This window comes from Schistocerca nitens, chromosome 9 (assembly GCF_023898315.1).
Source record: "Schistocerca nitens isolate TAMUIC-IGC-003100 chromosome 9, iqSchNite1.1, whole genome shotgun sequence".
NCBI lineage: Eukaryota > Metazoa > Arthropoda > Insecta > Orthoptera > Acrididae > Schistocerca > Schistocerca nitens.
In genome coordinates this window covers 313,049,825-313,064,422 of record NC_064622.1, presented here as the reverse complement: position 1 = coordinate 313,064,422, position 14,598 = coordinate 313,049,825, and the positions used below count along the sequence as shown (strand labels likewise).

The 14,598-nt window shown below is 38.8% G+C and overlaps 1 protein-coding gene across 6 annotated transcripts in view; it reads left to right on the top strand.

The window, feature by feature from the left end:
• The window catches only part of LOC126203424 (apoptosis-inducing factor 3), a 91,223-nt gene that overhangs the window by 54,128 nt on the left and 22,497 nt on the right, over positions 1-14,598 (top strand). For all 6 annotated transcript variants that reach the window (XM_049937736.1, XM_049937737.1, XM_049937738.1 and 3 more), the window contains exons 8-9: positions 4,626-4,759; positions 7,194-7,528. In XM_049937736.1, the coding sequence (XP_049793693.1) occupies positions 4,626-4,759; positions 7,194-7,528 (469 nt within the window). The remainder of the gene's footprint in view (positions 1-4,625; positions 4,760-7,193; positions 7,529-14,598) is intronic.

Sequence of the window (14,598 nt, the reverse complement as noted above, 5' to 3'; positions counted from 1 at the left end):
ATACTGAAATGTTATTGCCTGAAGTGCAGAGCTAAATTTGGACATGGGGATCTTCTATTTTAACTGACATGTAAAAACACAAATAAAGATAAATAATATCCTAAATACACTGTTTATACTCCTCTACAAATATCAATTTTCCTTAGCAGCAGTTATAGTCCAGTTATTTTTCTAATATGTGGAGAATATGATGGGGACCCATAAACTAGTATAGTGTCACTGGTCAATCTCTTTGATTATTTCAGTAAAAAAGACTAATTCAAACAAAGCTAATCTCTCACTTGACTTGGAGTAGTTCATAATTTACTTTTCAACACAAAAAAATTAAACACTGAGCTCAATTAACTTCAAAAAAGGAACCATTCATGACAGAAATAAAGACCACACTATTGTTACAATGAGCTTAACGTATTTGCCGGTTTTATCACCTGTGAAGCAGGTATTTTAGACAATAACATTTACAAATCTAGCACTGTATTCTTGTAAAACTATACTTTGCAATGAACTGAGAGTACTTTAGCCAAATTCTATCTTAACTTCAGTTTTGTGGTTTTAATTTCGACTTATACTGCTCTTTTACATTTGACAAAAAGACACTTTGAAATACTTGAATGCCAGTATTGTTCATTTAACACAGGATACTCGGTGTTAGTAGCACTTAAGTGAAGATCCTGCATAGGTTCGTGATCAGGATAGAAGATATGGTTCCGGACACAGATTTATAGCATTTGGATTATTATTAAAACCACACACACAGATTAACTGGTCCATGTCCATATACACAGCTGCATTATGAAGTTCGTAAAGCACTGGTGAAGTTTTGGTGGCAAGTGACATGGTGGCTAACTGTACTCATGGCTTTTGATGTTGTAATGCGCTATAAAATCTCTTCTTGGTGTCGGATTTTCAACATTTAGGACCATTCCCTTTTGCAGAAAATACCAAATAATAGCCAGATCCACATCTGAGGCAACAATCCTTTGCAAAGCAACTTCCAATTGCCTCTCTTGGCACCATTGAAGTGTACCGTGCTACAGCTAGCCACATACTGTATACTGTTCACACCAAGGAACCACCGAGTTCAACTGTCAAAACCACCTTTTACATCACACCGTGCCACTTCCGTTGTGGAGGGACTTCCCTACATCTTTTACACATCACAAATACAATTGCCATAAGCATGAACCAGCTTTCAATAAACATTGTCTTTTTTATAAACATACACATATTATAAAAATTTATTCTTTTAACAATTCATTTTGCTTTTTTCATATATACATTACAAAACTCTAGATTTCATGTCGCAAATCAGTGACTGTAACTAACAAAGAATACACACACCATAATTGTAGATATACAGTTACATGATATAAACCTACTTCTAATCGATATAAGTATTACACTATCTCTTAATGACCCCCAGGCTTACGAGCAATATTCAGGTATTGGTTGAATAAGGGTTTTGTGAGCTGCCTCCTCTTCGGGTGGATTATATTTCCTGAGCATTCTTTCAATGAATCTGTCTGGCATCTGCCTTACCTGCAATTAGTTCTGTGTAGCCATTCAGCATTAAGTTGTTCTGTACACATACTCCTAGATATTTTATTGATGTAACTGCTTCCAATGTTTGCTCTGAAATCGTGTAATTGCACAGTGATGAGTCTTTCTGCCTGTGGTCACTTATTTCAATGTCATTTTGATGTTCGTGGGACAATTTGAAGGTGTAAGTACAATGCAGTCATCCTCATTGAAATAGTGTTGCAACAGCCATTTAGTATTTCGATATTCTGTGTCATCATCCTCTTTTTGCTTGTCAGTGCGTTTGAGCAGATGGTTCCAGTCAGTACACTAATTTAACAAAGATCAAGACATTTTAGGGTTTTCTGTCAAGTAGATAGAATTTAGTTTCAGATTCATTGAACATATCATGCACAACTCTCTTTATGTGGGGTTCTCTCCACGTTTAAATTTGCTGTGAAGCTCTCTTTGCTTTCGTAACAGCTTTCTAACAAGACTGCTGAACCTCTTTCCCATACCTCACAACTCTGCTCAACACATACCTGACTGTAGCATAATTTGCCTATTGATGCTCAACATTGCCAGTGCTGGAGTTTAAATTTTGATGCTGACTGCCCAGGTAATTTGAATTTGATTAGTGTCATTCTCGCTAAGCAGAATGTGTTACTATGTTTCTTTATATTCTTATTTACAATCATATTCAGTGGTATTGTAATGGCCTTACAATCACAGAGATGAAAGATTTGGGCCTGTTGGTGACCATGAGATCTAATAACTGATCAGCCAGAACATTATGACCACTGACCTACTGTCGATATAAACCTTTCCAGGCAATAGCACCTGGCGAGGAATGACTGCTAGGCAGACACACGCATGGTGCATGTAGTATTAGTGAGTGTGTTGTCCATGTGTAGAATGGAGGAGACGTGTGATCTGATTTGACTGGGCGCGGATTGTGATGGCCCGGAGTCTCGGCAAAAGTATTTCGGAAACTTTACGAATTGTGAAGTGTTAGAGGAGTGCTATGGTGAGTGTCTTCAACATGTGGCAAAACAAAGGTGAAACCACGTCCAAATGTTGTTGGGTTGGGCGGCCGCCCTTCATTACAGATGTCGGACATTGTAGGCTGGGTAGACTGGTAAAACAGGACAGGTGGCAAGCTGTGGTGGATCAAATCTCAAACTTATAATGTTGGGCAGAGTACAAGTGTATGTGAACACACAGTGCATCGAACGCTCCTAATGATGGGCCTCAGCGGATGACGATCTATGCAAGTGCCAATGTTAACACCACGACATCGGCAACTATGACTGAAATGGGCATGCGAACGTTGGCGCTGAACATTGGCCTAATGGCAGAGCATTGCATGGTCTGATGAATCCCAATACCTTCATCATCATGCTCATGGAAGGGCGCAAATCCATCTTCCTCCAGGGGAGCAGCTCGTTGGCACCTGTGCTAAGAGTTGGAGACAAGCTGGCTGTGGCTCCATTGTGCTCTGGGGAACATAGACGTGGGTATCTGTGGGTTGAGAGTGGAGCTCATGCAAGGCACCATGATAACCAAGTGGTATCGTGCACTGGTTGCAGGCAATGTACACCCTTCATGACGATCATGTCTCACGACAGCAGTGGCATTTTTCAAGAAGATAATGCACCATGTCACAATACCAGGAATGTGATAGAGTGGTTCGACGAACATCATGGTGAGTTCCATTTGATGTGCTGACCCCCAGCTATAATTCTTCCTCTGATATAAGTCCAGTAATCCACATCCAAGATAGTCACAGCATCGTCTGAATCTCTTATGTAAGTCTTCCACTTGGCTCCAAACCAGAGGGCCACTTTCGGTTCTGGGAATGATACTGTAAAATGCTTAGTTCTGCTTCCACCCTGTGAGTGAGGCATTCTGATTTATTTTGCATTTGGACTTGTCCCTGCATACACAACAGTTAAGAGCTCATTAAAATCCTTCCAGGTGTAGTGCCATGTCATCTTAAAAAAATTTTAAGATAACCAACATTCTGTGCATGTTGTAGCAACCTTCCTCAGGGCATACACTAGTTCACTGGGGAGTGGGTGCTTCAGTATATTGTATCTCTAAAGGTGTAATAAGGCCACTGACACCATCTGTCTTAGTGACCCTAAAATACCACTCGTTGTAGGCTGGGGATATCTGGCAGACCATTCATGGGTTATATGGATTACTGGTAATTTTAGTTCACTATAATTTGGCAACAAGCTTGTGAGGGCTGTTTTGCTGCTATTAGTTGCAGATAAACAGTGCCAGTTATCAGCAGTTGTAGGAAAAGTTCTCACATCTTGAAACTTGTAAAATTAAGAAGTGATGTGTTTTAAAGAAATGTGTGAATTGCCTCTGTGAAAGACTTGCCTCTAGTATAGATAAACTTAAAACATCATCTGGAAGAAAGTGGGTCTGAAAATAGAATATAATAATCCTGAATATCAACCATAATAATGCCTATTTAATGATGGGAAAGAAAATAGTGCAGTTGTACAACCAGTTGTTATAGTTTTGGTATTAGGGTTGTTGAAGATGACAACTTGATGGGCAGCAAAAGAATACACAGAAGAGTAAGAAAGGGAAATGATATAACATGTAGAGAACTTCAGCAATGAGAGATTCTATAGCTTTTGCTAAAAGTAACTGATGGCATTCAAAAACATTGAGCCATTATCATATTTTGGATTGTGAGCTGTGACCTTGAAAATTTCCACTGCATATGTATTCAGTACCTGCAAGAGAGAGACACTGCCAAAAATTTGTTATTTAGTTTTTTTTTTCTATCTCATTCACATACATTGTCTGGTTTGATCAGATCTTTAGTGAAGGTAAAGTTGCTTAAAGAGACTACAGTAATATGATCTTCTTCTTGTTTTCAAAGTATAGTTGTTTATCTTCAAGTCACAACAGATGAATGTATTTGAAATTTTGTAGAATACACAGATGTTGTCCGATATACAGAGACTGGTGTTCATGATCTTATTTGATAAGATTTGTGGGTGACTGCAACCTCCATTCCTTTCCTGAACTTTTTTAATTTCTCCAAAATTAATTTGTACTAAGAAGATCTCTCTCTATTTCAGCCCACGTGTACCTTCAATTCCAGGAAGTACATTGGAGAATGTATTTGTTTTACGGTCAATTGATAATGCTAATTCCATCAATCAGGCACTTGGTAAAGACAAAAACGTAGTCATCCTAGGAGGTTCCTTTATAGGTAGGTAACTGTTGTACTGCCAAGAGGCTGCAATGATATTCTTTTTCTTTTTTTGTGATTTCATGTTTCTTGCAAAGAAAAAAATATTGTAAAGGCAGTTCCAGTTGTGTGATAAGTGATTAATTTTTGTGATTAAATGATTGTTTTGCGAAAATGTACAGAGGGTAGATGTACCTCATACAGCATCATTTGTGAAATTAAAAAATAAAATAAAATAAATAAAAATAAATTGAAAGATGAAAGGTGTAACGTATAAGGCAGGCTTTTTTTACCTTTGTTAAGTTGTGATCGCCTTTTTAATACTTACCCTGCTGTTAACACATACATACTTATAATAAGATATACTATACTTTAGTTGCTGATGTGACACATAGACTATAGGCGTATTTGCCAAAAGAATAATAATTTGACAACAGAATAATTATTAAACACATTTAATAAAAATTTTCTTGGTGTGGTTGTTAAGCAGAGAAAATCCTTCCATAAGGTTAGCATGGAAATTGATAAATAATGTTTTGTTATATCAAGAGTGCTAAATTCTGCACTCTTATTCATGTGGAGCTTGGTTTTTGTTGTAGGCAGCTTACTTTTGGTTTCTCTCACAGCTTCCTTAAACAATTATAGTCTGGCAGAAAAGTGTCATCAGAAAGGTTGCAACCAGTCTTTCTCCATTATTCTTGTCACAACTGAACCTTTATTTTTTTAAAAAAAATTAACAATTCTTGGTGGGGTCTTAAATCCTAAAAATGTATTTCGAGATGCATTTGAAACTAAAACAGTTAATTTGACAGGTTTTGGTTTACATTTTGAATTCAAAACACTTTGCTTGAAGTATGTTTCTGGATTAAGAGAAATCAGAACTATAACAGAAAGGTTTAGGTGTTCATTTTTTCCGCGCGCTGTTCGGGAGTGGAATGGTAGAGAGATAGTATGATTGTGGTTCGATGAACCCTCTGCCAAGCACTTAAATGTGAATTGCAGAGTAATCATGTAGATGTAGATGTAGATTACATAGGTTACAAAATATGATTTATGCATATATAGATGGAACTACTGTTACAGTGAAACAAAGAAATGTAATCAATATGAACAGATATGGTGGTTACATAGCTTAGTCAGTATTAAAATTCCATTACAGGTAAGAATATCAACAATGTAGGAAAAGACACAAAAAGTTACAGACAGGTACACGCAAGCAAGCAAGCACACCTCATGCACACACAACTGTCAACTCCAGCATCTCCGGCCCGAGATGCTAGAGTTTGCGGTCGTTTGTGTGTGTGTGTGTGTGTGTGTGTGTGTGTGTGTGTGTGTGTGTGTGTGTGTGTGTCTCTCTCTCTCTCTCTCTCTCTCTCTCTCTCTCTCTACTGACAAAAGGCTGTGACCGTAAGCTATATGTAAGAAAAATAAAATGCCTACAAATGTCCTTATGACTTACTTATTTTGTTGCAACCGGTTCAGTGCTTCAATGAGCCATCTTTGGGCTGTAGTTGATATGAAACGGGTTGTTACGATCCCTATATATATCGCATCAGTGGCCATCATAATTGGATATGCAGATAATCTGTAAACTGAGGTGTCAGCACTCTAACCACAACTGAATTGGCAGTTGATGGTTAGAGTGGTGACACCTAAGTTTTGAGATTATCTGTGTATCCAGTTATGATGGCCACTAATGCGATATACATAGGGATTGTATCAAACCTTTCCCCATCAACTACAGCCTGAAGAAGGGGCACTGAAGTGCTGAAACTGGTTGCAACAAAATAAATAAAATCATAAGGACAGCTGCAGGCATTCTGTTTTCTCATAATAGTACATGGCAGTCATCCCAAAGATCTCCTGCCAAAAGGATGGACATACAAAAACTTGAAAGCTACATGTCTTTTAATCGTGCCTGTCTGCAACTTGAGGTGTCTGTCTTTTCTTATATTGTTGATAATATTCCTACCTGGAGTTTCCATTACAGGTAAGCAATAGTTGTGTATACAATTTGAACAATTTGAGATTCTGCCAAGTTTTCAAAGGTAAAAATTTGTCATTGGAAGAAAAGGGTAAATATAAATTGAAAATACAGTAAAAGAAGTTGTCATCAGTACTGTACCAGGAAAGGGACAAGCGGTTTACGAACACTGTAATACTTGATTTTTTTAAAGATATTGATAAGGACATTAAAAGAAAGTGTGAAGCCAAAATGAGTAAAAAATACTGATGAAATATTAGAGATACTGCTAGAGTAAGAAGGCAGGAGAGGTGGTGATGTGTACACAAACTAGCCTTTTAATCATTTAAAATCATGTTATATTGAAATCATCATTTATGTAAAGGCCTTCAAAATGTGCAACAAATTAAAATCAATAAATGCTCTCCAATGTTTTGTATTATGCAGTTGTTACCCTCTAATTTCTTAATTTGGATAATTCTTTGATTCCAGGAATGGAAGCAGCAGCTTACTGTGTGAAGAAAGTTCACTCAGTTACTGTGGTGATTCGTGACAGTGTCCCATTCAAAGCATCACTTGGTGAGGCAGTCGGTGGCAGATTGATGGCTCTTGCTCAGGAGAATGGTGTCCAGTTTATCACTGGGAGTGGTCTAACAGAACTCCGCCCTGATGAAAGTGGCAAAAAAGTAGCAGCTGCCATAACAAAAGATGGAAGAGAGCTTCCTGCTGATGTTGTTATCTTTGGTGTTGGTGCTACACCTAGTACTAACTTCCTTAAAGGCTCTGATGTGAATGTTGCTCCATCTGGAGTTATTCCAGTGGATGAGGTTGGTATCTGTCTTCTAATTATGACTCTTGAACAGTGTTTTTACTCGTTTTTCTGTGCCACTATCTTTGCCGATTCAGCCTGTTTCAATACATGTGTATTGAGGTATAGATCTGTCTGATAGCAGATAGTTGCACATCTAGTTTCTGGTGTACTGTGAAATCTTAAATTCATAATTCAGAGACTAAAGAATTCTATATTTTTACAAATTTTGCAGAAATGTGTCTAATTTATTCATTTTCAGAGTGCCAGGTTTGAAACCAATAATTTGGAATGTTATAACACATACTGTTAATATCTGCAGCCATTCTTCCACAGTTGTGACTTCAATTATTATCATGTAGATAATAGTAAATACAGGGTCCAACAAAAGACCTCCTGTGTTTTAAAAAGCATTTACAAACAAACAAATTAAGATAAAGAGAAAATACTTGTATCTGTGAGTAACAAAGACTATGCCATTTTACATTAGCTGGTTTTAAAAATTATGTCCGGTAAATGGCTTCCTTCATTGTTGACACATGTACAAAGAATTTCTCAGAAGTTGTCCATACTTCTTCATGCAATCTCTGGAGGAATGGCAGCCTCTTCCTGGGTGATTGCTTCCTTACCTGTGTGCAGGGTTGTGGGGTTATGTTTGTACACTTGAACCTTTAAGTGCCCCCCCCCCCCAAAAAAAAAAGGCAAGGTGATAAATCAGGTTGCTTAGGGAGCCAGGCGATGTCTCCTTGTGAAGAGAAAAGCCATCTTGGAAACAACTCTCACAACATTTCTAGAGAACACTGAGAAGTGTGAGCTGTGGCTCGGTCTTGTTGGAACCAGACTTCTCTCTGTTCCCAACAAACTTGTTTAACTAAGGTCTCTACTATGTGACAGTAACCATTTGAATTAACCATTACCGTCGCACTATCATCTTTGAAAAAATGCAGACCCCAACATCAAATTCAGTGATACACCAAGCTGTCGCATGATGGCTTTGAAGTGGTCGTTGGTGAAGTACCGGACAAGTGGAAGTGGACCTTGTCAGAAGAAATCAAAATGGCGCCAAGTGGAGTGTTCTGAAGAATTTTCTTACACACAACTCTGTTGTTGTTGTTGTTGTTGGTTGTTGTTGTTGTTGTTGTTGCTGTTGTCTTCAGTCCTGAGACTGGTTTGATGCAGCTGTCCATGCTACTCTATCCTGTGCAAGCTTCTTCATCTCCCAGCACTTATTGCCACCTACATCCTTCTGAATCTGCTTAGTGTATTCATCTCTTGGTCTCCCTCTACGATTTTTACCCTCCACCCTGCCCTCCAATGCTAAATTTGTGATCCCCTGATGCCTCATAACATGTCCTACCAACCGATCCCTTCTTCTTGTCAAGTTGTGCCACAAACTCCTCTTCTCCCCAATTCTATTCAATACCTCCTCATTAGTTATGTGATCTACCCATCTAATCTTCAGGATTCTTCTGTAGCACCACATTTCGAAAGCTTCTATTCTCTTGTCCAAACTATTTATCGTCCATGTTTCACTTCCATACATGGCTACACTCCATACAAATACTTTCAGAAATGATTTCCTGACACTTAAATCTATACTCAATGTTAACAAATTTCTCTTCTTCAGAAACGCTTTCCTTGCCATTTCCAGTCTACATTTTATATCCTCTCTACTTCGACCATCGTCAGTTATTTTGCTCCCCAAATAGCAAAACTCCTTTACTACTTTAAGTGTCTTATTTCTTAATCTAATTCCCTCAGCATCACCCGACTTAATTCGACTACATTCCATTATCCTCGTTTTGCTTTTGTTGATGTTCACCTTATACCCTCCTTTCAAGACACTGTCCACCCCGTTCAACTGCTCTTCCAAGTCCTTTGCTGTCACTGACAGAATTACAATGTCATCAGTAAAACTCAAATTTTTATTTCATCCCCATGGATTTTAATACCTACCCCGAACATTTCTTTTGTTTCCTTTACTGCTTGCTCAATATACAGATTGAATGACATCGGGGAGAGGCTACAACCCTGTCTCACTCCCTTCCCCACCACTGCTTCCCTTTCATGTCCCTCGACTCTTATAACTGCCATCTGGTTTCTGTACAAATTGTAAATAGCCTGTCACTCCCTATATTTTACCCTGCCACCTTTAGAATTTGAAAGAGAGTATTCCAGTCAACATTGTCAAAAGCTTTCTCTAAGTCTACAAATGCTAGAAACGTAGGTTTGCCTTTCCTTAATCTTTCTTCTAAGATAAGTCGTAAGGCCAGTATTGTCATGTGTTCCAACATTTCTACGGAATCCAAACTGATCTTCCCCGAGGTCGGCTTCTACCAGTTTTTCCATTCGTCTGTAAAGAATTCGTGTTCATATTTTGCAGCTGTGTCTTATTAAACTGATAGTTCGAAAATTTACACATCTGTCAACACCTCTCAACTCTGTGGGTTTCAAAATCTCTCTAATTTAATTATTGGTTGATGATCTTTTGTAGGGTTCTTCTTACATTCTTATTAGATGACCCCAGGGCAACTGCATGTGTGGTGTCACCGCCAGACACCACACTTGCTAGGTGGTAGCTTTAAATTGGCCGCGGTCCATTAGTACATGTCGGACCCGCGTGTCGCCACTGACAGTGATCGCGGACCGAGCGCCACCACACGGCAGGTCTCGAGAGACTTACTAGCACTCGCCCCAGTTGTACGGATGACGTAGCTAGTGATGCACACTGACGAAGCCTCGCTCATTGGCAGAGCCGATAGAATAGCCTTCAGCTAAGTCAATGGCTACGACCTAGCAAGGCGCCATTAGCCTTACATAGCTTGTATCTAAAGAGTCTCACTTGTATCGTCAAGAGCGATGTATCACAAGGATGGATTAAAGTTAAGTATTCCAGCAGCTACGTACTTTTCTTTATAGCATTCATTACGTATCCTGTTTCAGACCTATCTCTAGCCTGCGTGAGTTAACGCGTGCCTTTCGGCTACTTCCGAGTGGCGTGGCTGTCTTGTTACGCCACAACAGCATGTTTAACTGCTGTACACTTCAGAGACTGCTAGAAGGATGTTCTCATGTAAGCAACATTTTCCAGCATTTTTACAGTCCATTGTCAGCCAGCAGATTCTTATTTCAGTGCAGAACCTGCTGTTCTAACGTTTTCTACCCAGGCTTGAATAGTTTTTCTATCGAGACCAGAATCATGTCCGGCACGTGTGAACTGTATGCAAAATGCTCATTGAGTAGTAATCACAGATCCACCATTACAAATATACTCCTCCACAAAAATTCACAGTGCTCATCTACCCAAGCCACTGCACCTACTGAAAATGGCAGGTATAGTGCTATCAATCAATACACCCCCCACCCCACTTCCACACCGGTCGTCCCACTACAGCTTGCACAGTGGCCTCTCCAAATACGGAGATCCTTTTGTGAGACTGTATTATCCGTCTATTGCAAATGAGTACTTGTTATTGTTTTTAACCATACATGTTTCACCTATCCATATTAGGCATCACCAGTGATTTTTGAGTGTCCTATTTTTATTGTATTCATCTAGCATGCACACACAAATAATAAGAAACGTAAAAACAATTGATAATGCTTCACACAAATAATGAAAAATCCAGGATGGAATGTAACAATATTCCGAGAAGGAGAGTTGCTACTAACCAAATAGCGGAGATGTTAAGTTGCAGATAGGCACAACAAAATGACACTCACAATTATAGCTTTGTCATTAAGGCCTTCTTCAACGAAACACACACACACACACACACACACACACACGTACATCTGTGTGCGTGCACGCATGCGTCTATTGTTGAAAAAGGCATTAATGACCGAAAGCTATAATTCTGTCTTTTTGTTGTACCTATCTGCAACTCACACAAATAAGTGAAACATGTTTGGTTAAAAACAATTACAAACATGGAGTTGCAAATGATGGATAATATTTATTCATATCTACTTGATAAAGATAATTGTACTTTTATATAATATAAGATAAAAAGGTGGAAAAATAGTGCCTTGGGAGATATCATTAAGCACAAATTAAAATACACTATGTGGTTTATGTGCACTCATAGAAAATGAGATTACAGCTGGATACACTGTCACAAGTGTTAATTATTCTCACTGTAGTGCATTTATCATATTGTTTGATTGCTTAGACATAAGATACATTGGTGTGTGATAAGATACCAGGATGGTTAATTACAGAATTGAGAGGTTTGAATGAAACTTTCTTCTGGGTGTATGGGTTGTTGAATGCCAGCATTAGACGAGACCAAGGTCATACGGTGGTTTTCTTGACTACTGTGGAAGGTATAATTACATCAAATTGACCTGCATGCTACAGCATATTAAGTTAGTTTTTGAAAATATAATGTAATTGGATAGATAAAAATCTACTCACCAAGTGGTGGCAGGAGAACACACACATAAAAGGTATTACAGTTTGCAAGCTTTTGGAGCCAGTGGCTTCTCCTTCTGGGAGAAGGGTTAAAGGTAAAGGAACATGTTGAAGGAAAAGTATGTGAGGTTTAGGAAAAGGGGCAGTTAGGAAAAGTTGCCCAGAATCCTGAGTCGGGGGAAATTTACCGGACGGGATGAGAAAGAAAGACTGATTGTTGCGGACTGCGCCAGTCAAGATGTAAAAACATGGGAACTTAATGCCTAAGGTGGAAGAGAGTGTAATACACAAGATAGAGTTTACTGCTTAATCGTGCACGAGTTAATAAGCACAAATAGCGAAGTATGTATGTGATAGTAGTGGAAGGGGGTTGGCAAAAAATAAGACAGGTCAGAAAATGAAAGACTTAGAAAATTAAAAGGGAGTGAAGCAAGGAATAATTAATGTTTAGAATGCCGAGACTGATGAAATCAACCCTAGGTGGGTAACAAGAACCAAGAACATGTTATAGCACTGTGTGACATTTAATGTTGTTGTTGTTGTTGTTGTTGTTGTTGTTGTGGTCTTCAGTCTTGAGACTGGTTTGATGCAGCTCTCCATGCTACTCTATCCTGTGCAAGCTTCTTCATCTCCCAGTACCTACTGCAGCCTACATCCTTCTGAATCTGCTTAGTGTCTTCATCTCTTGGTCTCCCTCTTCGATTTTTACCCTCCATGCTGCCCTCCAATACTAAATTTGTGATCCCCTCGATGTCTCGGAACATGTCCTACCAACCGATCCCTTCTTCTACTCAAGTTGTGCCACAAGCTCCTCTTCTCCCCAATTCCGTGTTTCACTTCCATACATGGCTACACCCCATACAAATACTTTCAGGAACGACTTCCTGACATTTAAATCTATACTCGATGTTAACAAATTTCTCTTCTTCAGAAACACTTTCCTTGCCATTTAATAGGGAGAATGTATTTAGAGATCCCAGGAATTTTAAAAACAGTCTCACCATGAGTCCATACAGCAAAGATGTCATCAATGGCTCTAAACCAAACCAAGTCTGAAGGCTTATGGAACCCAGGAGAGCTCCGTCCAAGCTACCCATGAAAAGGTTGGCATAGGAAGGAGCCTTCCTGATTCCCACACCTGTACCCATGATTTATTTGTATGTCTGTATTAGTTTTGAAGTTTCTTTGTAAGACCTGCCATGAACTGCATGCAGCATGATATTGTGCAGCAAAAATGTTGCATCGTATTTGGACAAAAATATTGGAGAATGTATGCTACATTCTCAAAGTAGTGCAGGCCTTATGCCACGAGATTTATTTCAGTCCACTTTTCTGTTCCTCAATTGTACTTACTACACTACACTGCACAGTCCAGAAGATGCTGTTCCAGCTCACCCAGGAGAATGTCCCAGCTCACCCAAGAGCAGCCAGACTGGCATGGACATGCGGCGGGCAAACAGCTGGCACGTGGGTAGTCCTGCAGATGAACTGTAGCCAAGCTCATATGGTCAGGAGTGGTCAAGCAGGTTGTGCATGCACAAAGCACATGCAAACAGGCCATCTAGTGGGTTGCCTACACCACCTGCACCTACCTGCGAGGTGCCCAATGGACCAGCCTGATCTAGAAGAATATCGTAAAATTAAAATTTAGGTTTGCAGACTGTTTATAATTAACTTACAAATACTAAAGAAGATCGATTTCATGTCTTTATAAGTATTGCTTTTAAAAACTTTCTCTGTTAACTGTATTTTCATCTGATTAAAAAGATTAGCAGCCAGTCTGCTGTGGAAATTAAACTCTTCCTGTAGGAATATATAAAGGGCATCTGGCATTTAATCTGAGTGAGCAAATAGTCTAAATTATAGGAAACCATGCTGAAGATGATCGGGGAAGTGATTCAGGTCCTCTCACGTCTTCCACAATTGACAGACGTACTGGGAAATGTAAGTACTGCCCTAAAGGAGGCTATGTTGCAAAAGACCATATGGATATGGTTCTTAACAGAATTATTTTGTGAATAGCAAAAAAGTGAGGTTGCTAGATCCTCCATCAGGCACTTACACTTACCCAGGTAATGGCATTCAACTTACCAAAGAACACATACAGTACAAAAACCTTAACTATTAATACAAAATTGAGACATTAGAGTTGTCATTGTAACCAGGTGTTTCTATGACCAAGGTTGCCTCATCATAAACTCAGCCAAGAAAGATTATTGGAAATTGAGAAGCAGATTATTGGAAATTGAGAAGCAGTAAGCAACTGTATGGAAAAACTGAGAATAAAATAGATACATTGAGAAAGTGGAGGATTACATTTTATGACCACTTAAAAAGAATGGATAAAAAGAGCTGACAAAAAATATTAGTTCTTCGACAAAAATCCGAAAAACCAAGTTTCATGGCTTGTGTAAGTTAATGCTTTGGAGACAGACAGACCTGGCTCTATCTTGAAAGAGGTAAGAGAGATCTACAGGAGTTGAGAATGACAGACATTAATTAAAATAAAATGTATAAAAAAGTAAAGGATTTCCAGAAGAAACCACAAAAGGAGAGAGGATGGATATAAACAGAAGAAAGGTGAGAGCAAGAATAAAATTAAAGAAATTTTTGCTGTTCAACTATTCCATCGGTATTAGAAATGTACATCTAGTTTACTGCACAATCAGGAAAAA